General features: G+C 50.0%; 1 protein-coding gene across 1 annotated transcript in view; it reads right to left on the bottom strand.

Moving 5' to 3' along the window:
• INPP5D (inositol polyphosphate-5-phosphatase, 145kDa) overlaps nt 1-19,040 on the bottom strand; it is a 161,908-nt gene that overhangs the window by 10,790 nt on the left and 132,078 nt on the right. The window contains 6 exon segments of the mRNA XM_011952024.1: nt 826-975; nt 4,898-4,985; nt 9,137-9,219; nt 10,528-10,641; nt 12,553-12,642; nt 18,606-18,687. Coding sequence (XP_011807414.1) covers nt 826-975; nt 4,898-4,985; nt 9,137-9,219; nt 10,528-10,641; nt 12,553-12,642; nt 18,606-18,687 — 607 coding nt within the window.

The following is a 19,040-nucleotide window of genomic DNA, read 5'->3' as shown; positions in this document are numbered from 1 at the left end:
AAAAAAATGGCTGGGTGCAGTGGTCACGCCTGTAATCCCAGCACTTTGGGAGGTGGAGATGGGTGGATCACTTGAGGTCAGGAGTTCCAGACCAGCCTGGTCAACGTGGTGAAACCCTGTCTCTACTAAAAATACAAAAATTAGCTGGGTGTGGTGGTGGGTGCCTGTAGTCTCAGCTACTCTGGAGGCTGAGGCAGGAGAATCACTTGAACCCCAGAAGTGAAGGTTGCAGTGAGCTGAGATCGTGCCACTGCACTCCAGCCTGGGGCACAGAGTGAGACTCTGTCTCAAGAAAAAAAAAAACAAAAAGCGGTTTGGAAGGTACAGAAACCTGGGTGGGCACCATGAGGGCAGGGTTTAGGCATGTACAAGGGTCTGTAAGTGGGCACCACGTGGCCATGTGGACAAGCAGAGGTCGCCCAAGAAATTCTAAATCTCAACTGCAGCTGTAGCTTTGGTCTTCCCGGGACAGCCTGGAAGGAGCCATTTAACAAGAGGTAGGTTCATTTGGTACCCTGGGTCCTTCTTTTAGTGGAGATGCTAATGGGGGAATGACAAGGCCTAAGGGCTGATAGGTGAGGTTCGGGGCCGTGAACACTCTGCAGGGTCGGGGAGGGCGATCTGGGGGTGCTGGGTGTGGGTTCTGTCGGGAAATTTTTGAGTCGAGTGAGGGCTGGGTCAGATTGTCTGAGATCTTTTCCAGCACTGGATTTCTGCTCTGAGGCCACAGCAGAGAGAATATTCGATAGCTTTGCTGAGAGAAAGCATGTTCCTGTCTCTAAGTGGTGGGCTGAAGAGGGCGCTGGGGAGGGGCTTGCTGCTTACCATAGAGCTTCTCCCTTGTCTTGCCCTGAGAGGTCTGCAGCTTGATCTCCCCCCGGAAGTGGCCTGTCAACTCCCCATGGTGGGTGAGAGGCGTGTAGATGGGCAGCTGCGTTTCTGTGGCCTCTAACCGAAGGGCAATGCAGCCCTCACCTGTGGGTAAAGCGGGAGACAGATGGGTGAAGATCCTGCCTTTTCATGGCGGAAACACCAAACTCTTGGCCGGAGAGTTGGCTCTGTCATCCAAAGACGGTCCTTTGAAACTATGGCCCAGGGAACGGTTATTTAATAAATACGTCAGAACAGCACTGCAGTACTTTGGGGGCAAATGTCTCAAGTCTTAGAACAAAAGGTGGATTAGTTGATGTAAAAAAATTATATTGTAGAAAACGTAGCAGAAAGACAGGATTAAACACTCATCTGATTGCTGTAGGGAATGAAAACTTCCCAAGATCTGATGCACTATAAGACATGACGGAACAAAACTGGCGGCAAGAGAATATGCAAGTTTAAAACTTGCACAGAGGAAAAACCTAAAATAAAAAGAAAACAGATTGGGAAGAGTATCTGCAGCCAGCTCCCCAGGCAAGAGGGTACTCCATCTGAATTCCAGAAGGAACTCCTCAAAATCAAATCCCCAGCAGGTACGTGAACAGATAATACAGACAGACATTTCACACGAAAAGAACTGCAGCCGGCTAATGTTAATAAATGGAAAATAGTTCCACTTTCCTAGCCAGCAGAAATGCAAACTAAGGAATCACTAAGTTGCTCTTTCACAGACATGAAGTTGGCGTAGATAGGAAGGGAGAAAAATAACACCCAATGCACCGGGCACAGTGGCTCACGTCTGTAATCCCAGCACTTCGGGAGGCTGAGGTGGGCTGATCACTTGAGGTCAGGAGTTCAAGACCAACCTGGCCAACATGGTGAAACCCCATCTCTATGAAAAATTACAAAAATTATCCAGGGGTGGTGGTGCTTGCTTGTAATCCCAGCTACTTGGGATGCTGAGGCAGGAGAATCTCTTGAATCTGGGAAGCAGAGGTTGCAGTGAGCCAAGATCGTGCCACTGCACTCCGGCCTCCAAAAACAAAAAACGAAACCACCCAAAGCCAGCAAGGATCTGGGGAAGCCTGTCCATGGTGAGGTCGGCTGAGACAGCCTTTACAGCAATCAGTTTGGCGTCAGGTGCCAAGAAGCACAAACACTGACACCTCTGACCCAGCAAACATGGGAACCTGTCCTAAAGAGATTACTCAAAAGAATAAAAAATGTAGCCGAAGAATAATAAAAAATGTCCACAAAGAGATTCATCTCAGCATTACTGATAGCACCAACAAAAACAACTGACAGAAACTCAATAATAGTACTTTTAAAATGAAGAATACTTTTAAAATGAGGATGCAGTAAGTCCATGGAACATAATGCAGCCATCAAAAGGAACAGTCACAAAGATGGGGCAGGAGAAACAAGGAAAATGTATTTAATCTAATACCAAGTGAGGGAAGCAGAGTATAAAATAATGTTTCTGTGATGGTAAGTATGAAAATCTAGGTATGTCTATGCATGAGGCTGGAAATGTGAAACCAAAATCAAAATGATTACTGGAATGAGACTGATTTTTTTTCTTTTCCTTATGATGATATGCTGTTTGTGAGTATGAATGTGAAGCGGAAGAAACAAAGGAGGATTACAGTATTTTATTTTTAAAGACAGGGTCTTGCTGTGTCACAGAAATACAGGATTTGAATGAGAAAATGAAGCATGTGTTTTGTGTACTGCCTGTTTCCTACCATCAAAGCTTCAAACATTTCAACAGCCACTCAGATGCTCTTGCATCTATGACGAGGGTACCCCATCAGGGCCATTACATTCCTCAGGCTCTGCCTCCCCTCCTCCCGCTCTGGGACCCTCTTGCCAGCGCTGCATGGGAACGGGGAAGAGCTGCCTGGGCTCAGGCCCAAGAGCCCGTTGTTACCTCCGACAAGCTACTCAGTAGCTGCATGAACTTCAGTTCTCCCAGCCTCCTTTCCTCACCTCTCCAAAGACAGGAGCCACAGTGCCCACACCCAGGTGTTGGCAGAGCCTGCACAGTGGGCGACTATGCACAGGGCTTTCCTTTGTGTCTGCAGCCTCTTCCTCTTTAGTGACTTCCACCAAGCAGCATTCAAAGCTCTTCCATTTCAAACAAATAAGCACGTGGACAAGTGTGCTCCCTTGACCCAGGCGCATTCTCCTCTGCCTCCTCATGCCCTGTTAACTCCTAAGTGCCAAGGTCTGATGTCACCCTGGCCCTTCCATGGACACTGCGCTCACCAAGTCTGCTGATGGGCTGAGTCACTTCATCTAAGGGACGCTCGGTCTTTGTGTTGGGCCCCTTGGCCACATTTGCTATTGTAACCACACCCTCTTCTTGACCCAACTCTTCTGATGGTGTCCCCAGCACCACAGCATTCTGGTCTTCCTGGTACGCTGTGGCTGTGCCTTGGTCTCCCTTATCCGCGGCACTACACCTAACCCAGTGCAGGAAGTGGAAGCATCATTCATGCAGCCCTGATATGGTTTGGCTGCGTCCCCACCTAAATCTCTTCTTGAATTGTAGTTCCCATAATCCCCATGTGTCGTGGGAGGGACCAGGTGGAGATAATTGAATCATGGGGTGGTTTCCCCATCCTTTGCTCAATAGTGATAGTGATTGATAGTGATCGTGATAGTGATGGTGAGTGAGTTCTCAAGAGATCTGATGGTTTTATAAGGAGCTTCGCCTACCAATGGGCACCCACTTCTCCTTCCTGCCATCATGTGAAGAAGGACATGTTTACTTCCTCTTCTGCCATGGTTGTACGTTTCCTGAGGCCTCCCCAGCCCTGCAGAACTGTGAGTCAATTACACCTCTGTCCTTTATAAATTACCCGTCTTAGGTATGTCCTTACAGCAGCATGAGAACAGACTAATACAGACCCTTTCCCCAATCCCAAGCCCAAACAGTTTTCTACTCCATTCCTTTCAACGTTATCCTCTTCTCTCCCTTTTTACTGTCACTACTTCTATTCTGGCTCACTCATCTGTCATCTTGATCACTGCAAATGCAGATTTCCAAGATGTGAATCTGATCCTGTTACTTCCTTGCTTGAATCTTCAATGGCTCCCTACTGCCCTCAGGATAAGGTATTTGCTCTTAACTTGGCTTGTAAGGAGAGGCTTGGTCTAGCTCCTGCCTCCAGCCTCTCTGTCCCCTCCAGGCTCTCTCTGCCTTTCTCACCCCATGGTCTACCCACACATGTGGTCTAGCAAGGGTGAGCCTGACTTTGGGCTGGAGCCACAAACAGGCAGAGATGGTACAAAAGCCCCTGGTGTCTCTCTGGCCACAGGCCTCCACAGCCTGCCTGGTCTGGGCACTGGGCATTGCCGAGCAGAAGACCGGAGAGCCCTGGGCTGGTGTTTCCAGCACCCCAAGTGCCACTCAGGAGACCCTGAACCACACCTCAGCCCAAATTACTCTGGCTGGGGGGAGGGGGTCTTCAGGCAGAGAGAGGGTGGCCACTCGGGGGCAGAAGCAGCAGCCGCTTTGTGCCTGAGCAGGTGTTTTAGAGACTGGGTCAGCAGAGGAGAGTCTGCGGCTCCAGATCTGTGAGCTGAGGAGGCTGACTCAGGACACATGAGAAGCAGAGAAGGGCAGGCAGACCTGGGTTCAAATTAGGGCACAGCCGCCACTACCTATGTGACTTGGGCAAATCACTTGATCTTTCTGAGCCTCTGTTTACTTGATGGAGAACAGTAAGGTCTTGTCAAGATTGCATCACATAATACTGGAAAGTGCCTGGCACAGATCTCACACATAGGGAAGGCTCAATACATGGAAGGGGTTGCCACTGCTGGCTGTCCTGCCCAGAAGCCTAGTCGGGGGGGAAGGATAACTTAGTGATGACGGTCCCACTAGCAGCCCTGGGATGGGGAAAGGAGAGGCAGGAGCCTATGACCGGAAGTGCCAGGTGGGCTCTCCCTGAAGGTGATGCTACGTCAGAGGCCGCCAGCTCACTGGCAGGTGTGCCACCTGTCCACAGACCCTTACCATAGGATTCGTCGCTGTCAGAGGACTTGATGCTGATGAGGATGTGCTGGTCTAGCAGGTACTCAGGGTCAGAGATAATGGGCTTCAGCTGCAGAGAGAAGGGCACAGGACTGGAGTTGACGGGCAAGGGACAGGCGAGGGGACAGGTGGGTGTACAGGTGATGAGGATGACGAAAGGTGTTCTTGGCAATCAGATCCCAATCTCTGCTGTCCATACCCAACAGGGCAGGTGGGGTATAGCTTTCACATACACCCTGTCCAGCAAGGTGGGGGTTAGCTTCCTTCCCTGTCCCCCGAACCTCCACACTGCACCCCAGGCCTCCTAAACTGAGCTGGCTCCCAGGTCCCAGCAGGAAGGCCTGACCCCAAACGGGCCCCATCCATTGCCCCCGTTCCTTCCCATCCCTAGGCCAGGGTCATGGAGGAGGAGGCAGGCTGACGGAGAAGTGGGGCCCTGCACCAGGCTCCCCGCACAGAGCACACACCTTCTCCTTGGCCCCCTCCAAGACTGCGGCTGCATCCCAGCCCTGCCCCTATCTGGGGAGGACGCAGCCTCTGTGTCCATCATGGCAGAGCCCCCAGCTAGGCCTGGAATGTGCTACAGATTGTTAGGGGTGTGGCTCGGCGAATGGCAGACACAGACTCCCACATTCCATCTGCAAGCACGTTTCCAGAACCGGGGACTGCCAGCTCCCCCAGAGGCCCTGCTGGCCTGGCCGGTGGCGGGGAATGCTGCTAGCAGGCTTTGCACAGCGCTGGGGGAGCCTCGGACCTCACCAGGGGCTGTGTCTGGGCGAGCGCAGGGAGGAGCATCACACGCACACTAGCTCCTCATCCGCTACAAGTCATGACTTTTCAGATTTATGACTTTTTCAGATGTGGGGCTGTTCCTCACGATGACTCCCATACAGAAGGGCCAAATAAAAAGGTGATACTTTGTTCTAGTGATTCCCTCCCTTCCTTTCCAGACACCAAAAGGCTCTGGTACAGGGCTCGGGGCACCATGTTGGCCAACAGGGCAGACTCAATATACCTCCATTCAGAAAGTTCCAGGCCGAGCACAGTGGCTCATGCCTATAATCACGGCACTTTGGGAGGCCGAGGCGGGCAGATCACTTGAGGTCAGGAGTTCAAGATCAGCCTGGCCAACATGGTGAAACCCTGTCTCTACTAAAAGATACAAAAATTAGCAAGGCGTGGTGATGTGTGCCTGTAATCTCAGCTACTTGGGAGGCCGAGGCAGGAGAACCACTTGAACCGGGGAGGTGGAGGTTGCAGTGAGCCAAGATGGCACCACTGTACTCCAGCCTGGGCAACAGAGCGAGACTCAGTCTCAAAAAAAAAAAGTTCCAGAACAGATGATTGGAAATTGCAGTGGAGCTCTGGGCACTCCAAGGTTCCACGGTTGCACCCATCATCACTTGGCTCCTGGCACGAGGTGATGCCTGGCTCTAAGTTAGACCCAGGGCCAGAGCTGGGGGCCTCGGATGTAGGAGGAAGACGGGGTCCTCCCTGGGATGCAGTGGGAGTGGGGTGACAGACATCTGAACAACAAATGTCTCTGTGGGACACCACCACCCTGGCAGGGGGTGGCAGGGAGGAGGACTATCTAGGGGGCCATGGCAGAGATTCACAGGGTGAACAGAGGGGGCTGCCAGGCAATAGGGGTGGGATGGGGGTTCAGGGAGCAGGAGACAGTGAAGGCTCCTGCAGTCCTGTGGGAACAGCAGATGAGGCTGCTTTGCCCACTGGGCAACAGGGAGTCGACTGGATAAAGAGGGGGACGCCAGGATCAGATAGGCATTCCAGAAAGATCCATCAGGGTTCAGGATGCCTCAGCAAGAGGCAGGAGACAGGAAGGGTGGACCCCCTGGGAGGAGGCGGGGGACAGAGGGAGGGGACAGAGGCAAGAGGAACAGCAGGACTTGGTGGCTGTGAGGATGTGGGGAGTGGAGGAAGACAGGGTGCCCTAGGGGTCCCTGAGCTGGACGGGGGGGTGAACGTGTTGGGGAATGGGGTGCTGCTCTCTTTTCCAGCTTCACCAAAGGAGGAAACAACTGCTCAGGCCCTGCCTGGAAGCAGCCAGGGAGGAAGAGCAGGAGGAGGGGCTTGGGCCGGGTGAGGCAGAAATGCCTCCTTGGAGCCCAGAGCCCCCATGACTAAGGGGCCTGAAGACAGCCCCAGAACAGGGCCTTCTGACAGCTCTTCTGGGGCCTCAGTGGGAGACCCCAGTCAGAGCCATGTGAGCCGGCCGCGGCCTCTGAGTAATCTGGAATTGTGCCGCAGTGGGGGGAGTCTGGAGTTCAGGTCAGCCTCTGCTCCTCAGATGATGTGGCCTTTTTACACGGCCTAAGAGTTGGTTCCAATCAAAGGCTAATGCCAGTGTGGGTCCAGCCTCCTGAAACCTGCCTACATCCTACCCCAGTCTCAGGAGAGAATGGGTCCCTCCACCTGTCCTTTAAAATTCACCTCCAGGCCGGGCGCGGTGGCTCAAGCCTGTAATCCCAGCACTTTGGGAGGCCGAGATGGGTGGATCACGAGGTCAGGAGATCAAGACCATCCTGGCTAACACGGTGAAACCCCGTCTCTACTAAAAAATACAAAAAACTAGCCAGGTGAGGTGGCGGGCACCTGTAGTCGCAGCTACTCGGGAGGCTGAGGCAGGAGAATGGTGTAAACCCGGGAGGTGGAGCTTGCAGTGAGCTGAGATCTGGCCACTACACTCCAGCCTGAGTGACAGAGCGAGACTCTGTCTCAAAAAAAAAAAAAAAAAATTCACCTCCAGTGTCACCTCCGAGGGAACCTCCGAGAGGAGCCCCCAAGATGTCCCACCTCCTGTGATGGATCTGCCTGGCCTGGGACTCCTCTCCATTCCACCCCTCCCTCGCGGCATGAAAAAGAAACTCACTTCCCACCCAGCATGAACTACTACTAAGCTCCTAATAAGCTTGTACTCGATGACACCCGACACCTCCACTGTCAATTTAGCACTACAAAAGCAGATTCAGTAGAAAAGCATTAAAAAAAAAAAAAAAAATAGAGACAGGGTCTCACTGCATCACCCAGGCTGGAGTGCACTGGCATGATCATAGCTTAGTGCAGCCTGGATCTCCTAGGCTCAGGTTATCCTCCCGCCTCAGCCTCCAGAGCAGCTAGGACTATAGGCATGCACCATCATGTCTGGCTAGTTAAAAAAAAAAATGTTTTAGGCTGGGTGTGGTGGCTCATACCTCTAATCCCAGCATTTTGGGAGGCTGAGACCAGTGGATCACTTGAGGTCAGGAATTTGAAACCAGCATGGCCAACATGGGGAAACCCCATCTCTACTAAAAATACAAACATTAGCTGGGTGTGGTGGCGCACACCTGTAGTCCAAGCTACTCAGGAGGGCGAGGCAGGAGAATCGCTTGAACCTGGGGGGTTGAGGTTGCAGTGAGCCAAGATCGTGCCACTGCACTCCTGCCTGGGCGACAGAGCAAGACTCTGTCTCAAAAGAAAAAAAAAAAAAGAAAAAAACGAATTTTTTTTTTTGTAGAGATGGGGTGTCACTCTGTTTCCCAGGCTGGTCTTGAACTTCTGGGCTCAAGCAATCCCCCCGCCTTGGCTTCCCAAGTGCTGGGATTACATGTGTGAGCCACACCAGGCCAGAAAACCATTTTTTCTATAGCAAAGAAGACAGTGTTCCCACTAAGGTTTGGTTGAGTGTTTTCAGTTCCACCCTCTGCTCTTGCAGGGTCACAGACATGTCAAGTACTTCGTGCGTTCACAAGTGTATGATTAGCAGCCAACGGACCCCTCTCTATGCCTCTCTGTACTCAATTCTATGAACCAGCACTGAATAGGAAAACAAGCATCAAAGCGGGTATGGGGTCTTGGGGTTGCATCCTAGGTGTGTTACCGCAGCCATGAGGCCAGGAACAAACAGCGTTTGGCCCTGCACCTGATTTTCGCTCTTTGCAAAATCATGTGGTTAGATGAGCTAACCTCTAGATCCCTTCTGTGATCCTTTAGGGGAACTGAAACCATTTAGGAAAAATGAGGCCACATACCGACTGCTGCAAAGCGTGTCATGAACCACCTCGAGCAAGAGCTTGCTCCTAGAGGGGGCCTCTTTCTGCATTCGGTCTATGAGATTTCTGCTCCCTCTGGTCAGGCCTGGCCATAGCTCTGCTGCTGGCTGGTACTCCTGGCCTAGCAAATGCAAATCTTCCTCTGGGGAATGCCTTGCTCTAGAATTACCTTTGGAAGGGTCTCACCAAACTTCACCACCAGCTCCCCCTCACTTCCTTCTTCATTTTCTCCTTCCTGACTCTTGACAAAACCTGTTGGAGGACAAGAAGGCTGGTTTTCAGAAAACAGAGCAAGAACCAGACAGGAAAGACTCCCTGGGTCACCCCACCCAGACGGAGGAAAATGTGCTCTCTCCTTTTTTATTTTTTATTTTTCAATCTCGGGGCCTCTGCATCATTTAGGAGTCAGGCCTGCCGGGGATTCTGTTTTTGTGCAGGGACTGGTCATTTGCCAATGTGGTCTAATTATTTTTAGGAAAATCAAAGAGATTCCCCCTCCTTTTCAGTTCCTCTTTGCAACAAACCAGGCAACAAAGAAATCATCACATCACAGGCAAAAAGATTAGGAAACTTGACAGCTCGTCCCACGCCACTCAAGATAGCAGCCTTTTGAAATTCTAATTTAAGCTTCCTAATATGCTGTTTCCATAGAAATGTATGCAAGTGTCTTGATAGTTTATTAAAACCACCCGCACAAAAATCCTCATCATTTTTCGAACCGCTTTGACCCTGCTGGGTGAACTGGGGCTTGGGGACTCAGTGGCAAAGGCCGCTCTAGCACCAGGCCCGGGCCCAGCTGAGTTGGAGAAGGAGGTAGGGACCAGAGGGGCAGAATTGGCAGCACATGCTTCTTCTTGATTTCTGGAAACATCCCAGCCAGGCCCTCACAAAATGCCCTTTTGTGAAGTTAATGTCCCCTATTCCTCCCCCGCCCACTATGCAGCGAAGAGGGCTGGATACACGCAGCTCTTCCCTGGCCATGAAACAGCTTTAGACAACATGCCTAGAAATGTCACCTGGAAAGGGTGTTTCCTAAACACAGTTTGTGCTAAATGCCGCTGGCTCAGGGGAGCCTGTCCATCTCCTGCTTGCTTTCAGACACTGCAAACCCCCTGAGAAAGACGCCACGATCTCCAAAGAGCAAGAGGGGCCAGGGCGACAACAGGCAGCGACTGCTCAGGCCCTCACACTGGCTCTCTGAGGTCTGGACCTGGGCCCAACACTCTCTGGCTGAGTCAGAGCCCCAGCTTGCAGGGAACCTTGAGCGGGTCACAGTCTACCCTGAGGGGCAGGGATTGGACCCCGCCTGCCACCTACAAGGGACTGAGGGGTCAGTACATTCATGGCCACCCCTGCCCCTAGGGCTGCACAGGCCACAGGGGGACCCTTCGCAGTAACTGAGTGTCCCCTTGAGCCATCCACCTGCAGCCCCACTTCTCTGATCCGCTTCGTGAGTCTTTACCAGGGAGAGGAAAAATGGGGCCAAGTGCCAAGTATGAAAGACGTTTATAAGAAGGCTCTGGCCAGCTCCGCCCAGAAGGTAGCTCAGCAGCCACTTACTCTCCAAGCAGCTCGAGTGGAACTCCAGGTAGAATTTGGTCTGGGACTTGGTCTTCAATGTGGCGTAGCACCTGAGAAACTCAATCTGTCCTTGGCTGTCGACAGTCCCAGGACCTGGAACAGGGGAGAACGGGGACTCAGTTCCACAATGTGCCTGGAGATGGAGCATTTCAAATTAGTTCTCATGCCGCGTACTGAGCTCCTTCTCAGGGTCCCAGGAAGGAGGGAGTTTACTGGGAGGAGAACTAAAGCTACAGCGAAATCCAGCACCCACCCGAGCATCCTCAACCTCTCTGACGCGTCGTGAGCTGGCCAGGGCAGAGAGCGGGGCAGAAAGACGCAGAGTCCCAGGAGTCCGCACCTCATTTCAGCTCTGTCATTAAAGCTGTGTGACCTCAGGCAATACCCCCACTATTTCAGGCTCCCAGCTAGTTCCGGCAAAAAGGCTTTGTAGAATGGCTGGATTGCTCAATCCCCAAATCAATGCTGTTGCTGAGTTCAGATGATGAGGGCTAGCAGCTCTTTCTCCCTCAGGCCCAGTTATCCCCGCTCCTTACTCTGGGCTCCGTAAGCTCATTTGTACAGAGTTAACTTGCCTGCAACTGTATTAATTTAGGTGATGCTTTTGCAAGCATCCTTAAGCTGCTTTTAAACAAGTGTTCTGTCCTTTCATATACATTTTGAGCCACAGAACAGAGACTTGTTCTGAGACCATGAACAAATCTTTCCTTCCTCCATCCCTCACATCCTTCCTTCCTTCTTTCCTTTCTCTTTCCAAACCCCACAGTGCCCAGTCCAGGCTCTGCTTAGGTAGATGCCCTGTCAATGCTCAATTCCTGTGATCAGTGTTTTTGAGCATCTGTTGGGTACTGAGCCCCCATGGAGGGAAGCCCAGCCTGATACTGAGGATGCCCTACCCTAGAACAGAGGAGGAGATGGCAAGGGCAACCCCTTCAGGGCTGCAGGAGCTCAGAGAAAGGAGAGATGGGTGGAAGTAGGGGAAGAGGTCCAGCCTAAGGACTAGGAAGATTCTAGAAAGCCACAGTGGCCAGACTTAGGAAGGAAACACGATGGTGGGTCAAGGCTTGGGTGGAGAAGGGAGGTCACATTCCGGGGCCATGGATATTAGATACAATAGGATGGAGAAAAGCATCCCAGGAAGACGGTGCTCCGGCCTCATGTGTGTCCCCCAGGGCATGAAGGACACAGAGCAAGATGGTCTTTCCTTGTATTTGGGTCCCCTATGTTCGGTCTTCCTAAAGGAACCCGGTGACCACTGGGCTGACCACGGAGGCAGTGACTGGGCAGAGACAACATGGCTCCCTGGTCACTTAGGCCAAGGGCTGGATGGAAACATTACAGAGAACACTTGGCCCAGCTGGGACGAGGGTAGCCTGGCAACCAGGGCTGGGCTGGATTATTTGAAAAATTACCTGCAAATCTAAATATTATTTACTGTGGTGTTTCCCAAAACTCAGTCATCTGCATGACATCTTAACGATTGTTACCATCTCTGCCTACCACGCACCTGTACTACTCTTTACTTAATATTTTCTCTAAATAGACTAACTTTTTAAAATTAAGTGTAGCTGAATAAGGTATATCACAATACTAAATGGAAAAACAATGGTGCTTGCCTTAAACAGAAGACATAAATTTAAAACATGTTAAAATATAGGCATTACTAATAAATGTTTATTCATGTCCCCTGCCCCCTCCTCCCACCCCACCCCAAGAATTGTCTTCAGTGTCTTCAGGTCACACCTTGGTAAACACTGATTTACCCATGTTTTCAGACTAAAACTGAGGCTCAAAAGGCTGACATATTTGCCAAGGAGAGCGAGTAAATTCTCTGGACTGAAATTGTGCTGTGGCTGGGAAGTGAAGAAACTGACTGATACTGTGGACTTGACTGGGAAAACGAGCCTTCCTCTAATGCAGACCACGGACTGTTACCCGAAGACAAGCTCCCAACACTCCTTGTCATTGAGGAAAACAGAGAAACAGACACCGTCCTTTGCTTACCATTCTTGGAGACAAACTGGGAAGTGACCCCTGCCTCAAATGTGGCAAAGACAGGGCTGTGGTCACTCGTCATGATGTCGCTGGTACTGCCTGCAGGGGAAGGAAAGCATTTTTAAGCAGGGAAGGAGAAGCCCTTCTGGTCAGGCCAAGGATGGCAACCCTAAAGCAGAAACTTTAGTTATGGAGCCCTCCAGAAGTGCAAAGGTTTTACACCTGCTGTCCTGTTGTCCTTCCACAGAAATGCTTAAAGGGTTCAGTGGAAGACAGTGTGGACACTGCCTCCTCCATGGATAAAAGAAGCCTGTGCTCGTTTTTCCTAAAGACCTATGACTTTTTGAATTGATTAGGGAGTGTGAACCATGGAGATTTTTCTGGTCTAATCATTTTATTTATTTATTTATTTATTTTTGAGACACAATCTCACTCTGTTGCCCAGGCTGGAGTGCAGTGGCGCGATCTCGGCTCACTGCAACCTCCACTTCCCAGGCTCAAGCAATTCTCATGCCTCAGCCACCCGAGTAGCTGGTATTACAGGTGCGTGCCAGCCAATCTTTGTGTTTTTTGTAGAGATGAGGTTTTGACATGTTGGCCAGGCTGGTCTTGAACACCTAGCCTCAAGTGATCCGCCCACCTCGGCCTCCCAAGTGCTGGGATTACAGACGCGAGCCACCGCGCCTGGCTCACTTTATTTTATTGATGAGGAGCCCCAAACACGGGGTGGGAAGGGGACTGAAGGCCACTCAGCTCATCAGTGGGAGAGATGGGACACCTTCTCCATCCCATGATGCCTCATAGAACCAGGAGAGAGCGGATGATGCCAAGTGTAGAAAACTCTGTTAAGGAGCTTGGCGCTGGGGTGAGAAGGGAGGCAACAAAGCACTTTGGGAGGGGGCAAGAGAAAGAGGACAGTTCTAGAAAGACAGTTCTTTCAAGATAGCCCACTGGAGATGCCTGGCAGGAAGTGGGCACTCAAGGCTGGAGATGTGTCTTTGGATGTGGAGTCTTGGGATTAAGTGGAAGCAGAAGACATTAGCGTGTTTGGGCTTTCACATGAAAGATGAGAAGAGACGAGGACAGAATTCCAGGGCACGCCAACCGTGAATGGGCGGGCAAAGGAAAAACTGCCAGCAAAGGAGACCAAGAAGGTGATAAAACAGCCTTGGTATCCTTTTCTAGAAAGCGTTTACAAATCAGCAAGAAAAAGATAAACATTCCACCCCTCAACCGACCAAAGGATATGACAGAAAATTCACCAAAAAATATAAATGGCTAATAAACATGAAAAGAAAAAAGCTCCCTTACGAAGGATCACCAGAGAAACACATGGAAACTATAAGACAGAACAGAAAAAGGGACAGGAGAGAAGGATGGGAGTGGGGGCACTGGTTGGTAGTGGAGGAGGAAAAGATGGAGTCAAGGGTCCAGGGGCAAAGGCTAGGCAGGAAAGAAAGAGGAGGCTACCCCTTCTCTGAGACAGGAGGGAGGAAGATGCGAGGGCATCAGCTTAAAATCTGGACATGAGGCCGAGCGCAGTGGCTCACACCTGTAATCCCAGCACTTTGGGAGGCCGAGGTGCGTGAATCACTTGAGGCCACGAGTTCGAGACCAGCCTGGCCAACATGGCGAAACCTTGTCTCTACTAAAAATACAAAAATTAGCCTGGCGTGGTGGCACGCACCTGTAATCCCAGCTGCTTGGGAGGCTGAGGCGGAGAATCACTTGAACCTGGGAGGCCGACATTGCAGTGAGCCAAGATGGTGCCACTGCTCTCCAGCCTGGATGACAGAACAAGAGTGTCTCAAAAAAACAAAACAAAACAAAACAAAAACAAAAAACTGGACATGAGCAGGAAGAAATCAGTGAGGTCCAGTGCTGTGTGAGGTAGGAGAGCATGGAGGGATGGAGGTGGGGAGTCAGGCTGAGCACTGGGGTACAGGTTTGCAGTGGTAGTGGAGGACAGGTGTTCCAGGGAGAATTTAATGAGTTAACAAGCAAGATTTTTTTTTTAAGCATTCTCAGAATATTTCAGATACATACTGAACGTAATAGCAATGGCACTACAGTGTGCCCTTAAGCCTGGGAGGTGGACTGTAAGATGGGTGACCCTCAAAAACCCAGTCCTCCTCCAAGTAACCACACTCTCTGTGGTCCCCGCCCACCATGAGTCTGGGCTTGGCCATGTGACTTTCTTTGGCCAATGGGACCTTAGTAAACGTGAGGCCAACAAAGCCTTAAGAAGAACTTCCATTGGTGAGACTTGCAGCTGGGAACCCTGAGACCAGGAAGCAAAGCAGCCTGCACTGGCCTGCTGGAAGATGAGTACCACCCCTATGCCTGCTGACAGCCAGCCCACCTCAGATCTGATGGGCTCCTCCCTGAGTGTGCCCAGATGATACCAACTAGAGTATTGGGAGAACCCACTCCCGATGTTTAATGTGAGTTCTTTTCTATTTCCTAAGTGTCTCGGCTGGGTTGAGAAATAAAGGGAAAGAGCACAAGAAAGAGAAATTTAAAGCTGGGTGTCCGGGGGAGACATCACATGTCGGCAGGATCTGTGATGTTCCCCAGGCTGTAAAACCACCAAGTTTTTATTAGCGATTTTCAAAAGGGGAGGGAGTGCACGAATAGGGTGTAGGTCACAGAGATCACACACTTCACAAGGTAATAAAATATCACAAAGAAAATGGAGGTAGGGTGAGATCACAGGACCACTGGATGAGGTGAAATTAAAATTGCTAATGAAGTTTTGGGCATGCATTGTCATTGATAACATCTTATTAGGAAACAGGGTTTGAGAGCAGATAACCTGTCTGACCAAAATTTATTAGGTGGGAATTTTCTCATCCTAATAAGCCTGGGAGCACTATAGGAGACCGGGGCTTATTTCATCCCTTCGGCTTCGACCATAAAAGATAGCAAGCTTTGAGAGGGCCGTTCATAGGCCTACCCTCAGGGCGCATTCTCTTTCTCAGGGATGTTCCTTGCTGAGAAGAAGAGTTCAGCGATATTTCTCCTATTTGCTTTTGAAAGAGGAGAAATATAGCTCTGTTCCGGCCGGCTCACCGGCGCCAGTTCAAAGTTACCTCTCTTGTTCCATGAACATCGCTGTTATCCTGTTCTTTTTTTCGAGATGCCCAGATTTCATATTCAAACACACATGCTCTACAAACAATTTGTGCAGCTGACACAATCACAGGGTCCTGAGGTGACATTCATCTTCCTCAGTTTACAAAGAAGATGATGGGATTAAGAGATTAAAGTAAAGACAGGCATAGGAAATCACAAGGATATTCATTGGGGAAGTGCTAAGTGTCCATTGAAATCTTCACAATTTATGTTCAGAGATTACAGTAAAGACAGGCATAAGAAATTATAAAAGTATTAATTTTGGGAACTAATAAATGCCCATGAAATCTTCACAATTTATGTTCTTCTGCTGCGGCTTCAGCCGGTCCCTCCATTCAGGATCTCTGACTTCCCGCCTACTTGAGCAGAGGTGAGCAGTCCAAATTCAGCCTAGCCCAGAGATTCACAAGCAAATAAACATTTGCTTTAAGTCACTGAGTTTTAGGACAGTTTGTTATGCAGCAGTAGACAGCTGATACGCCTGGCTACGTTAATTGCCATGAGAAGACCAAGGCTCCCAGGTCACCCCCGTTTCCTGAGCTCTGGACATCCACTCACTTTTCTTTTCCAACTTCTTGCCTCCCCTCCACCCCAACTCATTAAACACTTTCACTGAGCCCTCTGGCACTCAATGAAATATCATTAGCAAAATTCCCTGTATCTTTAATCTTCCCATCACCCCCCAAACCCGGCCCTCCCCGGAAGACACTGCTGCCTCTCTGGTGAGGCTTGTTTTCCTCTCCAGCCCTCATATTCCGGGCCCAGAGGTGGGGACAAAGGGTGTCCTTCCTGCTCCGCATTGCCACTTCCGGACTGATCTCTCTCTTTCTCTAAAGCCTCCACCGTCGAGCAGTTTTGAATGCCAAGTTTAGGTGCAAAACAGTAAGTGGTAATTCTACAAGTCTCCACTATCTCCTGACTCGGCAGAGGCTGGCTGAAGCAGGCAGATGGTTGAGATAAGAACTGGCAGGACGCGCGGAGCTGCAGGATGTGGGAAGGACAGTATTGACAGGGGTGACCCTGCATGTGGCTGGGAAGGAGTGACAGGCCTGGAGAGTCCGAAGGGTGCAGGGGAGGGAATGCACAAGTGAGGAGGCTGCAGGCAGAGGGTAGGACTTGGTCACTTTGAGCTTTGGAAGCTGGAACAATGCCCCGGCCGTCACTGTGAGGGCAGGTTGCCTTCCCACACATCTAAAGGTGTTGTGTGAAGTTCGTCTAGTGACGTCACTTCTGGGAGACAGAGCTCATTCCTTCAGCAAGGAATGCAGGGAGCGTGTGTTAAACTATTTCAGGGTAGCTGCTCTGGGCTCTTCTGGGCAGCAGGAGGAGACATGCACAGGAATGGAAGTCAGTTCAATGTATAGGACCAGAGTTAAATTTGTGAGACCAAATTTGCCAGTCCCCAGAGAAGGTGGGAGCCACGAAGGTGACCACTGGGCAGCAGCAGGATTCCCCCGCCCCTCTCCTCGCTCCAAGGACCGGGGTGGCCCTCCTTTAGGGACATTGTCTGAGAATTTGCAGTGTTTTAAAAATAATACCACTGGGCCTGGTGCAGTGGCTCAGTCCTGTAATTCCAGCACCTGGGGAGGCTGAAGCAGGTGGATCACTTGAAGTCAGGAGTTTGAGACCAGCCTGACCAACATGGTGTAACCCCATCTCTACTAAAAATACAAAAATTAGCCAGGCATGGTGCTGCGTGCCTGATAACCCAGCTACTTGGGAGTCTGAGGAAGGAGAATCACTTGAACCCAGGAGGCAGAGGTTGCAGGGAGCTGAGATTTAGCCACTGCACTCCGGCCTGGGCGACTGAGAGAGACTCCAGCTCAATAAATAAATAAATAAAAATAATACCACAATTCTCAGTCAGTGAAGCGTTCAAAGCAACTCTGTTCTGTGGATTTCTAAAGTCTCACTTTGTAAGTAATGGGAACTAATCAGTAGCTTTTCAGAATAAGCATTCAGGCAATTAAGAACTCCTTCAGTGCACCTTTGAGGGTCAAGAGTTAACAGTCATTTCCTTCTTTCATTTTTTTCAGAGGTAGGGTCTATGTTGCCCAAGCTGGTTTTGAACTACTGGGCTCAAGCGATCCTTCCACCTCAGCCTCTTGAGTAACTGAGACTATAGGTGCGTGGCACAGTGCCTGGCTAACAGTTATTTCTTAATTGTTTTGATAATTTATTCCATAGTTATTTATTTTAATATTACATATTATGCCTTTTAAAAATCAATTTAACTCAATTTATTGTTAAACTCCCCAAATATATATATGTATATACTTGTGCCATATGAATTTCCAATAACTGACTATTTCTGACCTACAAAAACACTTTCATATGGTTCAAACTTAATACATTCTTTTCAAAAGAAATAAAATTGAATTTTTAAAAAAGTGCTCCAGGTTGGCCGCAGTGGCTCACGCCTGTAATCTCAGCACTTTGGGAGGTCGAGGCGGGTTGATCACCTGAGGTCTGGAGTTCACAACCAGCCTGGCCAACATGGCAAAACCCCTATCTACTAAAAATACAAAAATTAGCCAGGCGTGCTGGTGGGAGCCTGTAATCCCAGCTGCTTGGGGAGGCTGAGGCACGAGAATCGCTTGAACCCAGGAGGCGGAGGTTGTGGTCAGATGAGATCACGCCATTGTACTCCAGCCTGGGTAACAGAGCGAGACTCTATCTAAAAAAGAAAAAAAGTGCTCCATAACTCAAACATCTCCCAAAGCAGGGGATATTGATTAGGTGACAGCCCAAGACAGGTGGGGATGCATCAACATTTCCAGGTTGCCTGATTAGGGTTACAGTGAATTCCTCCCTTTGACACATCAACAGATTGAAGCCCTTAGATTTTAGGGCAGTTGCACCTCCCAGCAACTGCCCTAAACTGCCCTCTCTGATCCTGGTCTGCTTTCCCCAGCGTTTGGACTCACCATAAGACTGACACACCACGTGCACCAGGGGATAAGACTTCCAGAGGACTCGGTCGCACCAGGAAGGCAAGTTGTACTTCATCTGCAAATCAAAGTCACAGGCTTTGTAAAATGCCTCTTATTATGTTTCAATCAGTAGAAGAAAAGACTAACTGGTGGCCTCTGTAATCCTCAAATTAATCGGCTGTTGGCTTTTTATAGAATTTCCCCGTAGGTGGCTTTAAACTATTTTCACATGGCTCAAGTCCAGATTCCACTGCCGCGCTCCACACTTTCAGATATCCTGGCCTTCTTCTTTAGAATAAGGTAACTCACCTCCTGTGTTCCCTCACGTATCCTCCTACTTCAGTATCCCTTGTATCTTCACCTTCTCTTACTTTCTTTCTGATTCAGAGGAACCCCGACCTGTATTTTCTTTTTTCCTTTTTTTTTTTT

This window comes from Colobus angolensis, unplaced genomic scaffold (genome assembly GCF_000951035.1).
Source record: "Colobus angolensis palliatus isolate OR3802 unplaced genomic scaffold, Cang.pa_1.0 Scaffold33, whole genome shotgun sequence".
NCBI classification, from domain to species: Eukaryota; Metazoa; Chordata; class Mammalia; order Primates; family Cercopithecidae; genus Colobus; species Colobus angolensis.
This window is presented reverse-complemented; position numbering and strand designations above follow the sequence as displayed.